This window comes from Scyliorhinus torazame, chromosome 3 (assembly GCF_047496885.1).
Source record: "Scyliorhinus torazame isolate Kashiwa2021f chromosome 3, sScyTor2.1, whole genome shotgun sequence".
Lineage (NCBI taxonomy): Eukaryota > Metazoa > Chordata > Chondrichthyes > Carcharhiniformes > Scyliorhinidae > Scyliorhinus > Scyliorhinus torazame.
The window spans coordinates 251,771,918-251,789,670 of NC_092709.1; the positions used below are offsets into that span (position 1 = coordinate 251,771,918).

The following is a 17,753-nucleotide window of genomic DNA, read 5'->3' on the forward strand; positions in this document are numbered from 1 at the left end:
CTAAAACAAAAACCTCAGGAGCACTGTCATTTTAACTGACTGCACCCTACCCACCAGGGGGAGCAGAAGCATATTCCACCTTTTGAATTCCTTCATTTGCTCCACCAGCCTCGTTACGTTGAGCTTATGCAGGGCCCCCCAGTTCCTAGCCACCTGAACCCCCAGGTATCTAAAACGTCTTTCTGCCCTTTTTAGCGGAAGCTCACCAATCCCCCTTTCCTGGCCTCCCGGGTGCACCACGAACAGCTCGCTCTTCCCCATGTTGAGTTTATACCCGGAGAAATCCCCAAACTCCCTGAGGATCCGCATCACCTCCGGCATTCCCCCCACTGGGTCCGCCACATACAATAGCTGATCGTCCGCATACAACGATACCCGGTGTTCCTCCCCCCGCACCAACCCCCTCCAGTTCCTAGACTCCCTCAAAGCCATGGCCAGGGGCTCAATCGGCAGCGCAAAGAGCAGGGGGGATAGAGGACACTCCTGCCTCGTCCCTCGGCATAGCCGGAATATTCCGACCTCCTCCTGTTCATGGCTACACTCATCGCTGGGGCCTCGTACAGCAACCTCACCCAGCTGACGAACCCCTTCCCGAACCCAAACCTCCTCAACACCTCCCACAGGTACCCCCACCACTCTATCAAAGGCCTTCTCCGCGGCCATAGCTGTCACTATCTCCGTCTCCCCCTCCACCGCCGGCACCATAATTACATTAAGGAGCCTACGTACGTTGGTATTCAACTGCCTCCCTTTCACAAAACCCGTCTGATCCTCGTGTATGACCCCCGGAACACAATCCTCAATCCTCATGGCCAATATCTTTGCTAGCAGTTTCTCATCCACATTAAGGAGTGAAATCGGCTTATACGATCCGCACTGTACAGGGTCCTCGTCCCGCTTCAGAATTAGAGAAATCAGTGCCCTAGACATCGTGAGGGGCAGGAACCCCCGCCTCCCTTGCCTCGTTGAAAGTCCTTACCAGCAGCGGGCCCAACGGGTCCAAGTACTTCCTACAGAATTCCATCGGGAACCCATCTGGCCCCTGTGCCTTCCCTGCCTGCATACTCCCCAGTCCCTTGACCAGTTCCTCCAACCCAACCGGCGCCCCCAGCCCCGCCACCTGCCCCTCCTCTATCCTCGGGAACATCAGCCGGTCCAGAAAGCGACCCATTCCCCCCTCCGATGGGGGCTCAGACCGATACAGTCCCTCGTAAAAATCCCTGAAGACCCCATTAATACCCACCGCACTTCACACCGTGCTCCCCCCTCCATCCCTCGCTGCCTCCCGCTTCCGAAGCTGGTGTGCCAGCATCCGGCTAGCCTTCTCTCCGTACTCGTACACCGCCTCTTGCGCCTTCCTCCACTGCACCTTCGCCTTCCTGGTGGTCAACAGGTCGAACTTGGCCTGGAGGCTTCGTCGCTCCTTGAGTAGTCCCTCCTCGGGGGGCCTCTGAATACCTCCTATCCACCCTTAGCATCTCCCCCACTAGCCTCTCCCTCTCTCATCTCTCCTCCCCCCCTCTGTGGTCCCTAATGGAGATCAACTCACCCCTGATCACTGCCATCAGCGCCTACCAGAACACCCCTACCTGCACCTCCCCATTATCATTGGCCTCCAGGTACCTTTCTATACATCCCCAGACCCGCCCGCTCATCTCCTCGTCCGCCAACAACCCCACCTCCAAGCACCACAGCGGGCGCTGGTCCCTCTCCTACCCCAGCTCGAGGTCCACCCAATGCGGGGCATGGTCAGAGATGGCTATCGCCGAATACTCCGTGACCTCCACCCTCTGAATCAGCGCCCTGCTCATTACAAAAAAGTCAATCTGAGAGTAGGCCTTATGAACATGGGAGAAGAATGAGAATTCCCTCGCCCCCAGCCTGGCAAACTTCCATGGATCCACTCTTCCCATCTGGTCCATAAACCCCCTCGGCACCTTGGCCGCTGCCGGCTTCCTGCCCGTCCTAGACCTAGAGCGATCCAATGCCGGATCAAGCACCGTGTTGAAGTCCCCCCCCCCCCCTCCATTATCAAGCCCCCTGTCTCCATGTCCGGGATCCGGCCCAACATGCGCCGCATGAACCCCACATCGTCCCAATTCGGGGCGTATACATTTACCAAGACCACCCGCACCCCCTGCAGCGTACCACTCACCATCACATACCTAGCTCCATTGTCTGCCACAATGCTCAACGCCTCAAACGACACCCACTTCCCCACCAAAATTGCCACCCCCTGATTTTTTGCACCCAACCCCGAATGGAACACCTGCCCTACCCACCCCTTTCTTAGCCTTACCTGATCTGCCACCCGCAGATGCGTTTCCTGGAGCATGACCACATCTGCCTTCAGCCCCTTCAGGTGCGCGAACAAACGTGCCCGTTTGACCAGCCTGTTCAGGCCTCTTACATTCCAGGTTATCAGCCGGATCGGGGGCTGCCCCCCCCGATTAGCCATAACCCTTTCTAGGCCAGCCACGTGCCCGCGCCCCCCGCACATCCCGTTCCCCCCCAGCGGCAGACCCCCGCCCCGACCTCATCTACGGACTCCAGCTCCCCCTTGGCCATTCCAGCAGCAACCCGGTCCGTCCCGTCTCCCCCCCCCCCCCCCCCACCCCCAGCTAGGTCTCCCCCTACCAGCATTGCTCCCCCCCCCCCCCCCCATTGCACTCCCGTGAGTCAGCCGACTTCTGCTGACCCCGGCCACTCCGGCTGCTCCATCGACCCCCCTCCTGTCCGTCAATGGGCTCTCCCCACCCCACCCCCTTCCACGCAGCGCGGGAAAAAGCCCGCCCTTTCCACCCTTAGCGCGGGAAAAAGCCCGTGCTTTCCACCCACCCGACCCCGCCTCCTCTGGCGCAGCTCCCTTTCCAGGCCCAGTCCCACTTCCCCCCGGCCCCCCCGCGGGGCCCCATCTCCATTTCCAGCCACCGACGCCCACAGGCTTTTACCTGCCCCTCCATACGAACCCACCCGATAGACAGAGAAGAAACATTGCCCAACCAACCGCACAATCCCCCCAAAACACGACACAAGTCCCAACCATCCCCCTTGAGCATCCCCTTGTCCCCAGCCCTCAATCCGAGTCCAGCTTTTCGGCCAGAATAAAGGTCCATGCCTCCTCCGGAGTCTCGAAGTAATGGCGACGGTCCCTGTAGGAGACCCACAGTCGCGCCGGCTGCAACATGCCGAACTTCACCCTTCTCCGATGCAGCACCGCCTTAGCCCCATTGTACCCGGCCCTCTTCTTAACCACCTCCGCGCTCCAGTCCTGGTAAATCCGGACCTCTGTGTTCTCCCACCTGCTGCTCCGCTCTTTCTTGGACCACCTTTAGACACATTCTCTGTCCACAAAACGGTGGAACCGCACCACCACTGCCCGCGGCGGCTCGCTGGGCTTGGGCCTCCTCGCCAGCACTTGATGGGCCCCCTCAAGCTCCAGGGTCCCTTGGAAGGCCCCCGCTCCCATCAGCGTGTTCAACATGGTGACATCGTAGGTTCCGACATCCGATCCCTCTCCCTCCGGGAGACCCAGAATTCGCAGATTCTTTCTTCTCGACCGGTTCTCCACGTCCTCGAATTTCGCCTGCCATTACTTATGGAACGCCTCGTGCTCCTCCACCTTCACCGCCGAGCCCAAGATCTCATCCTCATTCTCCGAGACCTTTTGCCGGACCTCAAGCAGCTTGTCAATTGACGCCTTCATCGGCTTCAGCAGCTCTGCCTTCAGCTCCGTGAAGCAGCGCTGGAGAAACTCCTGCTGCTCCCGTGACCACTACGCCCACACTGCCTGCTCTCCACCCGCCGCCATCTTGGTCTTCCTCCCTCGCACCTTTCTCTGCACCAATTCCACTTTTTTCACCGTTCCACTCCTGGTCCAATCCATACAGTGCCAGGGGAATATTGCTGTCCCCTTCCCACACTGGGAATCTTCGAAAAAGTACCGTTGGGGGCCCTAAAAAGAGCCCAAAAGTCCGTTTCTAGCAGGAGCTGCCGAACGTGCGACTTAGCTCCGCATAGCCGCAACCGGAAGTCCCTGTTTTGAATCTTAACACCTTGATCAGTAACCTCTCCTAAGTTATTTTTCCTCTTAACTTTTCTCCTAATTTTCCTTGTCGTGAACCCATATCTTCATGTAACAACCTGCCGCGTCGCCGTCCATTCATGTTTTTACTTCCCGTTTTATTCCTTTTAGTATTACTGGGCCTTTTCACTGAGCTCCCCTCAGTCACTGTACCTTGTACTGTCGCCCTTTTTGATTTTGACTAAGGCTTCTCTACCTTACACTTTCTCCCTTGCTGCCTTTTGTTTCTGTCCCTGTTTTACTACCTTCCAACTTCCTACATCGGTTCCCATCCCCCCGCGACATTAGTTTAAACACCCCCCAATCACTCTAGCAAATAGCCCCCCTAGGACATCAATTCCAGTCCTGCCCAGATGGAACCCTTCCAGTTTGTACAGGTGCCACCTCCCCCAGAACCGGTCCCAATGCCCCAGGAATCTGAAAACCTCCCCCTGACACCATCCCTTCAGCCACGTATTCATCCTATATGTCCTGTCATTTCTACTCTGACTAGCACGTGGCACCGGTAGTAATCCTGAGATCACTACCTTCGAGGCCCGATTTCTTAACTTCCTTCCTAGCTCCCTGTATTCTGCTTTTAGGATCTCATCCCTTTTTTTACCTATGTCGTTTGTACCGATGTGTACCATGACCACTGGCTGTTCACCCTGCCCCTCCAGAATGTCCGGTACCCGTTCCGAGAAATCCTTGACACTAGCACCAGGGAGGCAACATACCATTCTGGAGTCTTGTTTGCGGCCACAGAAACGCCTGTCTATTCCCCTTACAATTGAATCCCCTATAACTATTGCACTGTCACACTTATCACCCCTGCCCTCTGCAGCAGAACCATTTTAGTTTTCTTCAATTGAAGTGTAAAATGCCACCCAAGAATTTAGGAGAAGAATTTGGATATAAATATCTATACCATTAGTTCGAGCTTAAACAGTTGCTGATTCCAGTGGTGCTGCGGTCAAAGCACTCGGTAGTTTTGATTTTTTTTGCCACTGATGTTTGGCAGTTTGATTCTAATTTTAGAGTTCATCTTTTGCATTTTTTAATATTAGGACTTTGGGCTGTTTCCAGTACTCTTGGTCCAGTTTTGGCTTCTTGTTTGGTAGGACATTGTGGTTAGTAGAAGGCATTTATTTAAATGCACCAAAAAGTCTTTAAACCCCCCTCTCCACCAATTCTTACTCCTCATCCCAGAACTACCTAAGATTTATCATCCACATCTAGGAATTATTAGATGTTTAAAATGTACCATATATGATTGTCTAACAGTAATTGGCCGAAACAGCACGGTAGCATTGTGGATAGCACAATTGCTTCACAGCTCCAGGGTCCCAGGTTCGATTCCGGCTTGGGTCACTGTCTGCGGAGTCTGCACATCCTCCCCGTGTGTGCGTGGGTTTCCTCCGGGTGCTCCGGTTTCCTCCCACAGTCCAAAGATGTGCAGGTTAGGTGGATTGGCCATGATAAATTGCCCTTCGTGTCCAAAATTGCCCTTAGTGTTGGGTGGGGTTACTGGGTTATGGGGATAGGGTGGAGGTGTTGACCTTGGGTAGGGTGCTCTTTCCAAGAGCCGGTGCAGACTCGATGGGCCGAATGGCCTCCTTCTGCACTGTAATCAAAGAAGTCGGTTGATGAAATCCTGAACTGACATGTCTTTTTTAATATTTATGACCATGCAGATTAGCACTTTAATATTGAGCATTGCAGGTATGCAAGATACTTGTGCGAATGTTATTAAATGATTCAGTAAGCTACATTATCATAGTATTTCTTGTTTCTTATATGTGTTCTTGGGTAACTTTCCTTCCATTCTCAAACTTAACTTGCATACGAGTGATGCAGACCTCCATCTTTAGCTAAATTTCTTACGCTTGAAATGTTATATATAACACTTCAGCATGAATTCCAGCTTCACAACTAAGATTAGGTTAATCTTGTCTGGAGTTATTCAAGACACTGCGAGCCCCTGCAATCAATATCTCTATTTGTCTCCATCTTTCTCTTTTATACATTACCAACAAGGTATACTGCCATTTCAAAGAGCTAACCAATTGCGTGATTCATTTTTGTTGGAGCGATTTCTCTTTTGCATCTTTATTTCATACAGCTACAAGTAAAAGTAAACAGAATTTAATTACTTGATAAAAATCACATCTGATCATTTTCTTTGGCCTTAAATAGCAATTAAGATAAGGGTGACATTTTTCTAAGAGACTGGTACACTTATCTTAGTCAAACAGCAGCATATATCTCCGTTTAACCTTCACAAGCCAGTGTGTAATAAGTGGAACCAGGTGAAAACTTGAGATCCTGTGTTCTCAAGCTTCAGTTGTTGGTTCTTAGCATTAACTCTTTACCTTCGCACTGAGACATCAGGATTGTTGCAAAGTGAATTTATAAGTCAACTAATCACTGTTTCAAGCTGTAGCTGCTTCACTGTTGGGGCAGAATCTCCTGCCTCCTACTTTGTGACTTCAGCTTCCATGTTACTTTCCACACTCACCACCTGCATTCCTTGTTGCCCCACCGTCAAGGACCTCTTGCTGATGCCACCTGACCATTACCTTTCCTCCTCATTACCCCATGGTTTTACAGCATCACAACCCAAAGTTCCTTAAGAGAGACAGGAATAGAGGAGGTGAGGGAAAAGAAGCAGCAATACAAATTCATCAGACGGCTAAGAAAGAAACCTCCTCCGCTGCATGTACAGTGCCTAAATCTTCCTCCAGGGTCCTACATTTAATGGTAATGATATTTCATTCACAGCCCAAAGGCTGAATTGGGGCGGAACTTGCATCAAACGATTCTTGTACAAAAGATAACAAATAACAGGGAAGCAGTGCACAGGATATTGACAAAAGAATAAAGTTGAATTAGAATTACGTTAAAATCACAAACCTATTTTACTTATAAATTTCAGAATTTAAGTACTGCATTGAGGACGCAAACTAAATAAGGGAAAGGACTGCATTGGTACCTCCCCAACCTACATCTTACAGGATTGGATTTAGTCAAACTTCTGAGATGCCTTGATTGCTCTGGGTGCGGTGGTGGTGACCAGTTCTGAAATTGGGTAGATTTTCCAAACTTAGTTCAAATATTAACTCTCCTTGTTTGTAGACCTTTGAGCTTTGTGACATGAAGGACATTGTATGATAAATACAATAAGTAAAATAAAATACTTTGTCTATTTTGAGCTTGTTGCTGACTGAGCACTGCTCACTTCCAGCCGTTCTGCAATTTTCTCTGGCCCGTGTGGAAACTTTAAAAAAAGAGACAGTTAAAGCTCAAGTGCCTTCTACCCCTGGACTGCTGCCTGATTTTTACCTGGCCTGCTTGCTTCATAATTTGATATTGAAGCTGAAAGAGTTGAATGTTAAGGCAACTCAACTATGCGTCAAAACAGACAATGATTTGTTTATCGAGTCGCATTCCAGCTGTGTGTTCCTTTTTTGGCGTTCGTCCCAATGTTTGCAATTTTAAGTGCAGTTTTCATTTAATCCCCACCTGTGTGTGTTTTTCAATTGACTTTGTATTCCTGCTACAGATGATTTGCTTCATTTTTTTAAGTCTGAAGCAGCTCGAAGCTTCGCTCCACAGTTCAAATATATATATTTAAATTTAACTCCTTGCCTATGTCATTCTCCAATATAATTACACTATCCTTCATTTCCTGCTCAAAGCTTATCCTTTAATAGTCCGTGTTCAACACATGTCGCCAACAGTTTCTCTGAAACTCAGAACTTCTCAAACTTTTCAACACGTCCTGTCACGGAGTCTTTAATTGCCTTCTCATCTCCACAGTCTCTTTTCTGCTCATTAATGGTAAATCTGCGCAGGTGCACTCTTAAGTTTCAAACTTCACAATCACAATAGAATCACAGGTGGAACTTAACCAACCCCCACACATAAAAAAACCTTTGTTCAGCATGAACCTAACTATGGGTTTTACCGATAGGCACAGAAACATTAAATTAAGCACGCTTAAAACTATACCTTATTTCTAATGTTTCACAATACTAATATAAATCCCATAAAACTACTTTGTTTTCCTAACTAGCGGTATGATGTAAAGAAAGAAAAGAGAAAATTTGCATTTATCACCTATTAACAGCAAAGCAAACATTTTACTTTGAGAACTTAGACTGACAGAGGTTCTGGTCAGGGTGAGATACAGTTCCAATGTAAGTGGAGTTTGATGTAGTCTGGAAAGTTTCTAATCAGCACTTTCCTTTTAAATAATCCCAAAATCAAGATGGAGTATTATATTCCTATATATGCACACGTTGGTGGAGGTGTTCATCTTGTTACTTGTTATTTTTTTAAATTTTCTGTTCATCTGCAAAATCTCTGTAGGACCCAGATGTTGTGTCTCAGATAGATCTTGTACCAACCCTGGCTCTTCTACTTGGGGTTCCTATTCCATACAGTAATATTGGCATGGTGATGGTGGACATGTTTATTTCGGAACCTAAGCTGGACGATAATCAGTACCTGGAACAAGCAAAAGCACTTCACATCAATGCCATACAGGTACGGTTGTGCAAGATTTGTGACATTGTACTCTATCATAGTTATTATATTTTCTCATGTTTTTACCTGCTCCAAATTCTACCCAGTTTAATTCTAGACCGTGTTGTATAAATCTGGAATCAACTGCACAGGCAAATGTGATTTTTAGGTGCTTCACTAAAAATGTGTACAAAAATAATTCTGACAAATGCCAGACCCTTCCATTCCACAGCGAATAGGCACATTTTAGGTAACATTTTCCTGTTAGTTTGACCATTTCAAATTTCAGAAAACATTCAACCATGGTTCATGGCATGTTGTACATTTGCTGTCCATGGTGAATCCTTATTGCTTGAACACAGAAAAGAGTAGCCTTTCGTGCAGAGATGAAGGAAGATTGGAGAGGTACTTATTCTAACTGCTTTTGTGTGACTGTGTAGATGGCACTAATTGGGTTATGTTTCCTAGCTTGTCATGTTTGCTAGTGAAGTACAAAGCCCAGGGAGACTTAGAAATAGATAAATATATTATAAATAGGCTGGTTTGGTAATATGAGCCTTAAGAAAATTATGAAAACGGAGAGAGGCTATAAAACAATATTTACCAGTAAATCGAGAAAATTGCAATGTCCAACTGCCAAACCCATAGCTAACTGATTGTCGGCCCATTACTTGGCCATTCAACAAGGAATGTGTTAATGTCAAAATAGTTTTGTCGGAATTAAATTTCTGTTTTTATTAAATAGTGACCTATAATTTTGCACCTTTCTAGAGTAGATTTTAGCAGTTTATGGAAGCTGCACTATTCTTGGCATACATTTGTTGGTAAAGTAATGGCAAAATACAGGAGAGATTTTTTGAGTAAACCAGAAAATGCTACATAATCACATTTGACCATGATATATGTATGCATTTCTAATATATATTTCCATCTTTTGGATAAGATGTTAAACCAAGGCCCCATCTCGGTGCTTGGGCGGATGTAAAAGATCCCATGGCCCTATTTCAAAGAAGAGCAGACAGGTTATCCCTGGTGTCCTGGCCAATATTTATCCCTCAATCTACATTACAAAAACAGATTTTGTCATTATCACATTGCTGTTTGTGGGAGTTTGCTGTGCACAAATTGGTTGCCATGTTTCCTACATTACAACAATGACTGCACTTCAAAAGCACGTCAAGGCTATAAAGTACTTTGAGTCGTTTGGTGATCGTGAAAAGAGCTTTGTGAATGGAAGTCTTTTTTTTCACCATCTTGTGTTGTTGTATAGGTGAATCGATTTTTGGAATCCTACTCTTATGCTGCCAACGATCTCCCTGCGACAAAGCTGAAATATCTGAAGGAATTGTTTTCCACTGCAAAGGCTGAATATAATGACCTGATCACAAACATGCAAATTTCTGGAAAAATTGTTCCTGACCAAGACTTTCACACAAGGTTTCAGAAGCTATTAATCATGCAACAACATTACTTGAGAGAGATCAAGGAAATTTGTCGAGAATCATGGGCACGATTCAACCCTGCACACATGCTGTGTGGTATTCTACTTCTAGCAGCAACCTGTATACATTGTTTTCTGGTATCTGAAACTGCAGCAACATTTGAATCTTTGTACAAACAACTTCTTTTGTATCCAGTTATCTGGGGTCTGACTGCAGGATTAACAGTTTACATCTGGATGCTGACATCTGACATTATGGTGGAACCTCTGATAATATGTTTCTGGGTAGCTACTGGATCACATGTGAGCTTCCATTGGAACTTCTGGCGATCGAAGCTCAATAATGATCACATAGCAAACAAACTGAGCCAAAGTTCAAATGCTGGTATTCAGCAGAAGTGGAAAAATTGGTTCAAGTTCCTTGTACCTTTGGGAATTCTCCTATTACGGTGCCTAGCTATGTTTTCCAATAGCTTTGTAGTAACTGAAGGACAAGTAGTATCATTCCTTCTGAAATCTATTGTAACTTTTACTATCTTGAATCTAAAATGGAATGGAAAATTTACCCGTTCTTATTTAAATGCACCATTTGTACCAGAGATGCAAAAGAGCTCTGGTTCTATTTCACACAAACGAGAATCGTTTTACTTAATTGGGTTGCTCATGGCCTTCCTGCTCTGCGTTCTCATCTCCAGCAACTTTTATAACTGTCGTGAAGAACTTGCAGACTGTGAGCCCTCTTCTTTTCTGAAACCTTTGTCGAGGTTAAATAATAGTCAGCAAAGGAACTTCCATTATATCCTGTCAGTATCATCACTTGCAGCCTTGGTCTACCTCATACGAAAATGGTTCCTTCATTATGGGAATCTCAACAGCTCACACTTGGTTGTGTTTTATGTACGTTTGGGTTTCCCATTTATTGTATTTTTTTTATGTTGCTATTGGGCTGTGAATGCTGCTCCAGAAGAAACCTCTGTTAAACTTCAGGAACTGACAAAGAAGATAGCAGTTGTAGTCCCAGGCATTATCTTTGTGCTGGTAATGACAGGCTTCCTTATTGTCCTATGGAATCCGATCACTGTATTTGTAAAAGACAGCAAACAGTCTGATGAAACTTTAGCCCCTCCCTACAAAGGCTCTCCTGAATTGGAAGATGACTCTCTCTATGTAGTCCCACTGATATACCGTAAGATGCAGCAATCAATGAACATACATTTTAATGATAACCAAATGAAGACTCGGACAGTGGCTGCTTATGGCTTGGGAACTGTGTATTCTGCGGCGCTCCTGATTGTTCTTGCTCTTTTGACATTATTACTTATTATGCTGCATAATGAGAGAATGTCACTGGCTTTCCTGTTGCTATTCTTGGAGGGATTTTCTTTCCTTGAGATACATGGTACAGCAAGGAACCTTTCATTACAGTCTGACAACGCTGGTATGTAGTTGATTCAACTGATGTGTCATCAAAGACATTTGAGTAAATGATGGCAATTTTCAGGGTTTAGAAATAACATTTTATTTTATTGATCCAATTTAACCTCACTGAAATAGTTTTAGATCTTATATTTGAATAGAATTCTCAACTGTGCAATGATCTATTTTATATGTCTGTCTTGTGTATGTGGTCAAGCATGGAAAATCTGGAACCAGCCCAGAGGCTCCACAGCCTCAAGTGCAAGGTGATCAAGATGCCTTACTTCAGGAAAGATGTTCCATGAATGAAAGGGAGAAAAAGGAGATTCATTGAGACAAAGCCAGGATTAAGAGACAAAACCAAAGGGAGAGACTAGACAAACTTGGGAACATAGTTTCAACAGTCAGTAAATTAGCAGCTAGAAAACATAAATTTATAACCACCAAGATGAAGAGAAGGTAGGAGACTTATTTTATGCACAAGCAGAAGACCGTATTTGAAGCAGAATCATATTGTTTTTAAAAAGCAAGATGATTAATATTTCTTTTTTAAAATAAATTTAGAGTACCCAATTATTATTTTTTTCCAATTAAGGGGCAATTTAGTGTGGCCAATCCACCTAACCTGCACATCTTTGGGTTGTGGGAGCGAAACCCACGCAGACACGGGGAGAATGTGCAAACTCCACATGGACAGTGACCCAGAGACAGGATCGAACCTGGGACCTCAGCGCCGCAGTCCCAGTGCTATCCACTGCGCCACTATGCTGCCCTTGATAAATATTTCTGATAGATAAATGTAAATGATATGGAACTAAGTAGCGAGCTCTTTCAAAGTGTTGCTACAAAAATCAGTTGCTGCTGCACTTTCAGCTCTGAAGAAGAGTCCTACAACTCAAAGTGTTAACTCTGTTTCTCTCTCCACAGATGCCAGACCTGAGTTTTTCCAGCATTTTCTACTTCAGATTTCCAGCATCCATGGTATTTTATCACAATCATGGCCCGAATTGCTACAAAAACAAAATACTACAGATACTGGAATTCAGAAATAAAAATGCAATGCTGAAAGTATCAGGCAGTATTCCTGGAGAGAGAAACACTTAACCTTTCATCGGAACTGGAAAAAGTTGGGGATGTGACAGGTTTTAAAAAATACAGAAGCAGGAAAAGATGATGGAAGAACAAAATAGTGGGTGATGGAGTGGAAGGCAGAAGAGATTGTGACAGAAGGGGTGGTATTGCAAAGAAGATGGAGGTGGTAATTGGGTGAGTAAAGAAACAAAAGATGCATCTCGAGTGTAAACAGGAAGTTCAGAATCCTTTCCAACAGCTAGCATCTGGAAAAATAATGAAGGTAGAGATTATGATCTGAAATTGTTGGTTTTATTATCGAGTTCAGAAAATCTAAAGTGTCTAATTGAAAGTTGAGGTGCTGTTTCTCGAGCTTATATTGAGGATGTGTACGAGACTAAGGTCAGAGACGTCTGGGTGGGACGGAGAATTAAAGTGACAAATTAAAGCAACTGAAAGTTTGAAGTCAAACTTCTGGACTGAACAGAAGTGTTCTGCAAAGCAGTTATCTAACCTATGCTTGGTCTTCCCAATGTAGAGGATACCACATTGTGAGTAGCAAATACATTAAATTAGAAGAAGTGCAAATAAATTGCTGCTTCACCTGGAACTGAGTGTTTGGAACACTGGACAGCAGGAAGGGAGAAATTAAAAAGGCTAGGTGTGGCATCTCTTGCACTTGCTCTGGAAGATACTGTGGGAAAGGAAGGGGACGTTGGGTGTGGTTGAGGAGTGGATTAGGGCATCATGGCGAGAACAGTCCCTTCAGAATGTAGAAAGGGGAAGGGAAAATGTGTTTGATGTTGGCATCATGCTGGAAGTGGTGAAAATGGCAGAAGGTGATCTGTTGAATGGGGAAGCAATGCAGTGGAAGACAAGTATAAGGGAAACCCTATTTTGATTCTGGAAGGGATGAGAACAGAAATTCTGGAAATTGAATGGACATGACTTTGGGCAATGTTCGTGGTGGAGGGGGACTACTCAGCTGACAGAAAAGGAAAGTCTATTGGAAATATTGGTCAGTGGCATTGTCAGAACAACAGATAAACTGGGAGAATGGAATAAAATTCTTAAAGGAAGTAGGGTGAAGAAAATGTAGTCGAGGTAACTGTGAGTCGGTGGAGTTATAGTAGATATTGGTCGGTCGTCTTTATGCAGAAATGAAAACCGGAGTTGAAGAAGGGAAGAGATGGACCATAAGGAGGTGAGGGAATGGTGAAATTAGAAGCAGCGCAAATTACATTTTCAGTTTCGGGTGTGAACTGGAAACGGCACCAATTGCAGATGTCAGTGTACCGGAAAAAGAGGTAAAGATTTGAACCTATGCGCATGGAAACAAAATATGTTACACATTTCCCATGAAAAGACGTGCATAGCAATAACCCATATAGGTTCCTGTAACAAGGCCATTTGTTTGGAGGAAGTGAGTGAAGTCAAAGGTTAAGTTGTCCATATGAGCTCAAATCCTAGGCAGAGGAGGTTGATCGAGGATGGGACTTGGTGGGCCACTAATCAAGAAATAAACAGATACTTCTCGGGCTATCCTGGTGGGGAATGAAGGTGTAGAGGCATTGGATATCCATGGTGAAGTGGAGACGAACGGGGCCAGAGAATGGGCAAATATAAGCGGTGGATGGCATCGGAAGAGTTGGGATGAATTTGGGAAGAGACTGGGCAAGGGTGGTAAAATAGGAAGAAATTGGTTTCATGGAACAAAAACAAGGCTGAAATGATGGGTCTGTTAGGGCAGTCCTGTTGATGGATATTGGGAAGGAAGTGGAAGCAGACTTTGTGTGTTGAGGGATTATGAGGTTAGATGCTGTGAAGAATAGATCGGAGGAGATGAGGTCAGTCACAGACTTGGAGAGGATGACTCTATGCTCTCTGGTAGGGTCACAGATGGGGGTGGGTTCGAGGAGGTGTTACAGAGATTTAACATTCAGTACCCACTAGGTAGAGGTCAATTCGTCAAACAACAACAATGCCATCCTGGCCATGTTAGGTTGTATCTGAGAAAAGAGTTCTGTAAGTTTAAAGGGAGATGATTTAAGTGAGTCTGGGGGGGGCAGAGAAAATCATAGAATCCCCTAAAGTGCAGGTGGGTGCCATCCGGTCCACCGAGTCTACACTGACCCTCCGAAAGAGCACCCTACCTCAGCTCATTCCCCCACCCTATCCCTGTAACCACATGTAACCTTTTGGACACAAAGGGACAATTCAGAGTGGGCAGTCCACCTAACTTGCACATCTTTGGGCTGTGGGAGGAAACCGGAGCACCTGGAGGAAACCCATGGAGACATGGGGAGAATGTGCAAACTTGACACAGACAGTCACCCAAGGTTAGAATTGAAACCGGGTTCCTGGCGCTGTGAGGCAGCAGTGCTAACCACTGTGCTACCCAAAATGAAACGACTGATGTCACCCCAACAGTTCTCAGTGGAAAATTTAAAGAGGGCTGAGTCCAGGTGGCACACACATTCTGAAGATTGGGGAAAAAAGACTTAGTTTGGTTGTGGGGGTGGTGTTGGTGGAAACATAAGTGGCGAAGAATCCTGCCCATGAAGTGGATGCAGAGGCAAAGATGAAATGTCAAGCGTCATGCCAAATTCAATTCATTGAGGTGCGGTTGTAAAGGCATGATTCTGAGGCTTTCATACAGGCTTGATAGTTCAGGAATGGACAGAAGGCTGGAGAAGATCATGAAAATGTGGGATCAATGACTTTGCGCTGTGATGTTCTGATTCTTTTGAGAATTTTGTTGTTCAATCTGTCCAATGTTCCCTCGCCCTTTCCTGGGGATACTGACTGGAATTCCTTCCTTAAACCCCTCTATCTCTCTCTCGCAAAATCATCCTTAAAATCTATCTCTCTAGCACTGCTGCCTCACTGCGCCAAGGTCCCAAGTTCGATCCCGGCCCTGGGTCACTGTCCGTGTGGAGTTTGCACATTCTCCCCATGTTTGCAAGGGTTTTGCCTCCACAACCCAAAGATGTGCAGGGTAGGTGGATTGGCCATACTAAATTGCCCCTTAATTGGAAAAAATGAATTAATTTTTTTTAAACCTATCTCTTTGAACAAACTTTGGTCACCCCTCCAACTACCTTTCATTTTTGAGATATTCTTTTTATCCTTTACACCTTTGAAGAATGGGACATTTTTCTTTGTTTAAAAGGCATTATCTAAATAAAACTAGAATCCCACTAGGGTGCTATTCTGCAAGCACTAGTCTTCTACCTCAAGTGGAATGCCACACATTTGTCACTAATAAATGATTGGGGACTCTGGGCAGTAACACAGCACCATTTGCACATGAGGGATGTAACAAGGACCCAAATTTGAACCCCTATCTTATCAGTCACTTAATGTAGAACACGTTTGTCAATCTCAATGTCGTCTAGAGGAAGAAAGATTACATGTTGGAGATTTTCAGGTGTATTAATGTCAAGCACACTTGTACTACTTTGATCAGGGTTTACAGTCATTTGTATTTGGGTGTTTGGAACCGGTATAATGTGCTGTTATTTGTACATTGTATTTATAACATTACGATCAAATTCCATTCTTAAACTGTTCAAAAATGTCGACTTGTTGTAAATGTAGCCTTCTGGTTATGGTATGAAACTGGTAACCTGGAGGTCGCAAGTCCAGATTCCTTCAGTTAAAGCTATGCAATTGAACCTAATCATTCTGGTTATTTGTGGGAGCACCAGGAAAGAAAATGACCATAAAAAGTAATGCAGCCGGTTCAATAATGCTTTTCAGGAAGGAATCTGTCACCCTTAGTGAATCTCAAATGGAAATAACCCAATTCAGGCAACTGGTGATAATAAATATTGTACTGTCAGTGTCATTGCTGTGGAGCACTTGTTAATGTTGTGAAGCACTTTGTGACATCCTGAAATCTTGAAAGACACTATAAAAATGCATGTCTTTTACAACAAAGTGAGAACAAGGGGCGTCATTCTCCGACCCCCCGCCGGGTCGGAGAATGGCCGTTGGCCGCCGTGAATCCCGCCCCCGCCGAAGTCTCCGGTACTGGAGATTGGGCGGGGACGGGAATCGGGCCGGGCCGGAGAATTGAGCGGGGGGTCCCGCCAACCGGCCGAAGTCCCGCCCAGAAATTGCCTGTCCCGCCGGCGTAAATCAAAGCTGGTATTTACCGGCGGGACCAGGCGGCGTGGGCGGGCTCCGGGGTCCTGGGGGGGGCGCGGGGCGATCTGACCCCGGGGGGTGCCCCCACGGTGGCCTGGCCCGCGATCGGGGCCCACCGATCCACGGGCGGGCCTGTGCCGTGGGGGCACTCTTTCCCTTCCGCCTCCGCCATGGCCTCCACCATGGCGGAGGCGGAAGAGACTCTCCCCACTGCGCATGCGCGGGAAACTGTCGGCGGCCGCTGACGCTCCCGCGCATGCGCCGCATTTCCGCGCCAGCTGGCGAGGCAACAAATGCTATTTCCGCCAGCTGGCGGGGCGGAAATCCCTCCGGCGCCGGCCTAGCCCCTCAATGTTGGGGCTCGGCCCCCAAAGATGCGGAGCATTCCGCACCTTTGGGCCGGCGCAATGCCCGTCTGATTGGCGCCGTTTTTGGCGCCAGTCGGCGGACATCGTGCCGTTGGGGGAGAATTTCGCCCAAGTTATCTATTAACTAAAGTTTTTTTCCTTTAATTGTATAAATACAATTGTTTCTGTGATAGAGTCACCCAAAAGAGTTAGAACATAGAACAATACAGCGCAGTACAGGCCCTTCGGCCCACGATGTTGCACCGAAACAAAAGCCATCTAACCTACACTATGCCATTATCATCCATATGTTTATAGAGTTGGGTGACATGGGGCGAAATTCTCCCCCAACGGCGGGATGTCCGCCGACTGGCGCCATAGACGGCGCCAATCAGACGGGCATCGGGCCGGCCCAAAGGTGCGGAATGCTCCGCATCTTTGGCGGCCTAGCCCCAACATTGAGGGGCTAGGCCGACGCCGGAGGGATTTCCGCCCCGCCAGCTGGCGGAAATGGCGTCTGTTGCCCCGCCAGCTGGCGCGGAAATGCGGCGCATGCGCGGGAGCGTCAGCGGCCGCTGTCAGTTTCCCGGCGCATGCGCGGGAGCGTCAGCGGCCGCTGTCAGTTTCCCGCGCATGCGCAGTGGGGAGAGTCTCTTCCGCCTCCGCCACGGTGGAGGCCGTAGCGGAGGCGGAAGGGAAAGAGTGCCCCCACGGCACAGGACCGCCCGCGGATCGG

The 17,753-nt window shown here is 46.7% G+C and overlaps 1 protein-coding gene across 3 annotated transcripts in view; it reads left to right on the forward strand.

The window, feature by feature from the left end:
• Nucleotides 1-17,753, forward strand: part of pigo (phosphatidylinositol glycan anchor biosynthesis, class O) — a 54,744-nt gene that overhangs the window by 16,602 nt on the left and 20,389 nt on the right. For all 3 annotated transcript variants that reach the window (XM_072497118.1, XM_072497119.1, XM_072497120.1), the window contains exons 5-6: nt 8,435-8,611; nt 9,861-11,469. In XM_072497118.1, coding sequence (XP_072353219.1) covers nt 8,435-8,611; nt 9,861-11,469 — 1,786 coding nt within the window. The remainder of the gene's footprint in view (nt 1-8,434; nt 8,612-9,860; nt 11,470-17,753) is intronic.